The following is a 3,785-nucleotide window of genomic DNA, read 5'->3' as shown; positions in this document are numbered from 1 at the left end:
AAACAGGAAACAGTTGGGCGAGGGGTGAAGAGGGACGGAGGGTGGGGGGCGATTAGAAGGCAGTGCTTTTCCGGTTTGTTGATTCTTTTCTTCTTCTTATCACCTCGCCTGAAATGGTCTATTGAATCCAGTTTTGAATGGGTTACAAACAACTAGTTGCATTTTAGAAGCATTTGAATTGATTTGCTACACTCGAGGTAGTTTGGGCCGCTTTTTTACGGGGCACATTGTGCCAGTCTAACAGAGTCCGTTTGTTGTGACAAATTTTAGGTTAGGTTAGTTATTTGTGAACAAGACTCTTTTTCTATTTAGTTAGCCGAATTTTATTTGTAAAGAGCCCACTTTTGTGACGTACAAATATAAGAGTACAAAGTACCTACCTTATATCACTTATTTTGACAAATTAGACTTCCTTCATCACAGAGTATCACTTATCACATCATTAAGTGGCGTGGATAACGGTGCTGGGCATTTTTCCCAGCTTGGCCCAATGTGCCCCATAGGTCGGACCAATGGGCCCCGGGCCGGGGCACATTGGTCCACTTGCAGGCCTATTGGGTTTCCGGTTTTTCTCAGTCTGCATGGTCGGCAAAATGTTGCGGACGGTTTCCTTAGGTAAAGCAAGGTACAAACTAAGACTTGACACAAAAAAAAAATTGGGTCGTCATATGCGGCGTGGGGAGCTAAAAGAAAAAAAAAACGGACCAATGTGCCCCACTTTTCCCTACAGATACCACCTACCAGCAGAACATAAACATTGCATTATAGTTCTCGGGAATCCCTGATGCACGCCTAGCAGGGGCTGCGTTGCAGATATCTCGATCTACGCACTCTCTCCCGCGCACACCGCTGAGTAAAGTCGGCTAACGGTAAAAGCCGATTTGCCTCCAGCTCTTGTGAACTCTAGGTCTTGTGGATTCTAGCTCTTGCGTCGCCTAGCTCTTGTGAACTAGCTCTTGCGACGCGTAGATCCTGTGGATCCTAGCTGTTGTCGCTCTAGCTCTTGTGAATCCTAGCTCTTGTGAACCGCCCCGGCTTTGAGCAGCCCTGAAGATTCGATTCGCTTCGGGTGCGAATTTTAAACGATTCGATTCGGAGAAAATTTCATGGAATCCGATTCGATTTGAGCTGAAAAGCACGATTAGCATAGCCATGGTTAAAGCTGACTTTTTGATTTACACACTGATAAGCCAAGTGTGTAACTACAAGTTGAATACTTTGAAGTATTCGACTCTGTAGTTGTGCACTTGCAGGTGTTTAACATAGAATATTTAACCGTTAACTTATCGTGTGGAACATCTCTTTTCAGCATCTCTTGTTTTTCCTGAAGATGGGTCCCTATGTTATTAGGCTTCGCGTTGGCTAAAGCGCTAACGCGAAAGCCTATAGTATTTTAGAGATTACTATGCTTTATGTATAAATATTTTTATAAATAATTTTTCTTCTTTTAAATGTAGAATCTGTACTTTTGAACGGACTTGAGTGTAGACCTCCTTGTAGCTCTCGTCGTGATGTTTCCCGGCCAGATTTTCCCGTACCCCCTCGGGCTTAGTCATCAGCATCTACCCCACCGGCCAGGCGGGTGAGGCAGCGAGGCAGTGCATGGCTCGGCGCGGGACAGGATTAGGGGGGGGGGGGGGGCTTTTATGACTATTTGAGCGTTGTGCGGGTGTCGGGTTCCGCTTTTATCGCCATAAACTGACCCTTCCCTCTCACCCGAACGAGTAGCAAAGTTAATGTCGTATGGCGATAAATATGTAGCTCACTCGAGCTCACTACATACTCCCTGTTTTTCTAGGATGAACAAAACTTGAATGGAATTCGTAGGCCGAAGATGAGCTTGTGTCTCGTTGTTGGCCGCTGGGCTCTAGCTGGCGACCGAGGGGGGGAGGGGGGCGAAGCAGGATACTCCTTATTTTTCTAAGATCAAACAAATGTGAGTGAAAGTCGTGGGACAAATATTACCTTTGCCCACCGTTGCGCCCCCTAAAGGACAACGCGTATGCTCGCAGTTGTCGGCTGCAGAGTATAGCTGCATAATTTGAGCATCTAGATACGTCTATGTGTATCAGCGTTTGTCTATCCATAGCCCAACACCAAGCACGCGAAGCCCTTTTAAGCCACATTGAATAATGTGGACTTGACGGATTTTTTGCTGGGTGTCTTATTCTTTCCCATGGGTGTCTCCCCCGAAATGGATTTTAGGTAAAATACGCATATTTTCTCGTTTCCTGTATACAGCAGACGCTGCCGCATTCAAATTACGATTTTGTCTCATTATTGGGTCCATGTTTCATCGATTAGAAGCAGTAGGACCTTTTAAATGGCCAGAACAACAAATTCGTCTCTTAAACTGGAAAAAAGGAGCACCCATCAAAAAGTAAGAAATTAGTGCTTAAAGTAGGGCAAAATGCTAGGAAATCTTTGCAATAATTACTTTCGACATTTTGCTACATTCCCCTTCCCTGTATGTCTGCCCTTGTGCTAAGTAGCGTTCCCGCAAGAGCACAAAGGACCGAAAAATAAATCTTAGAAATATGTACACTGAGCATTGGAAGTCCACAATACCTGAGTTCACGTAACTAATTACTTTTTGCATGTCGACCTTTGTTGGCCGCTTCGTGACTTGTACTTACTTTTTGCTCCCTTTGTTTCGCAACTCAGTGGACCCACGTGAAAACTCTCCGAACCGTGACTGCAACTGGACCATCGGATCCACAGCCCGTCTTTATACTGCCCACTATCAGCGGATCCTCGTATTCCTAGTATCACTGGCGGCTACTGATATGGCGAGAATTTTGGTTGTTGCGTTATATCCACTTGTGATGCAATGCAACCGACAGGGTTTTCACCATCAAATAACTCATACCTACTACTTGGTATTGTACTGCACGTGGAGGGGATTACGCCGGCATTACACCGAGACAAATCGGTCATTTAATGGCAAATTTTATTTAGCTTCGGTGTATGTTCGTAATGTTGCAGCATACTAAGGTCACATGCATTACGCACGGTACTACGGAAATGAATAACAACACTTTTATAATTTTAAAACCATTGGGGGTAGACAACGTTAACGTTGAGGTAGGGCATTATATGGAAGAAAGAAGAAAGTTTCAGAAACTATATGAGATTCGACATCACATTTTGCATGCGGGGGAATCCTTAGCTTCTTTGTACCTATGACTTAAAACCAGAGGAGCAGATTCATATAGTTATCACTTGATTTTACACTTGTTGCTATTTTCGGAGAGGGAAGCTGGTTAAGAAGCCAAATGCAATAGAATATTGTTCAACTGTCATCTAATTCGCTTCAGCACACTGTAAAAAATGTTGGGTATTCTACCATACGCATGTACAGGAAATTTCCTATACATCGTACCGGATGTGAAAATTCCTATAAATGCAAAGGAAATTTGCCATTTGGGGAGATGTGTATGAGAAAAGTTCGGAGTGTATAGTGTATAGGAAAATCTCCATAAATGTATGGGAAAATTCCGATACGTGTCTGGTAGGCATATTTTCTGTAACTTACATAGGAAAATTTACTAGATGATGAAAATTTTCTTATACATGTTCGGAATTTTAATACCGGGTAAGGTTATGCACATTTTTCCACCTCACTGTTAAATTCCTACAAAGCATTCGCTTTGCAGAGCTGCGAAGTATTTTGCTCCTTTGTAACTACGAAGCATTTACTTTGCAATTACAAAGTGATGCTTTGCAATTGCAAAGCAATGAAAACGCTGCAAAGCATCGCTTTGCAATTGCAAAGTGTCACTTCG

At 43.4% G+C, this 3,785-nt stretch overlaps 1 protein-coding gene across 1 annotated transcript in view; it reads right to left on the bottom strand.

Moving 5' to 3' along the window:
• The window catches only part of LOC113213364 (uncharacterized), a 41,486-nt gene extending 38,773 nt beyond the window's left edge, over nt 1-2,713 (bottom strand). Inside the window, exon 1 of the mRNA XM_052273015.1 lies at nt 2,637-2,713. Within this exon, the coding sequence (XP_052128975.1) occupies nt 2,637-2,710 (74 nt within the window). The 5' untranslated portion in view covers nt 2,711-2,713. The remainder of the gene's footprint in view (nt 1-2,636) is intronic.
• Between the last annotated feature and the right edge of the window lie 1,072 nt (nt 2,714-3,785).

This window comes from Frankliniella occidentalis, unplaced genomic scaffold, assembly GCF_000697945.3.
Source record: "Frankliniella occidentalis isolate FOCC.00 unplaced genomic scaffold, Focc_3.1 Scaffold239, whole genome shotgun sequence".
NCBI classification, from domain to species: Eukaryota; Metazoa; Arthropoda; class Insecta; order Thysanoptera; family Thripidae; genus Frankliniella; species Frankliniella occidentalis.
The sequence above is the reverse complement of the archived record's forward strand: the minus strand, read 5'-3'. Positions and strand labels throughout refer to the sequence as shown.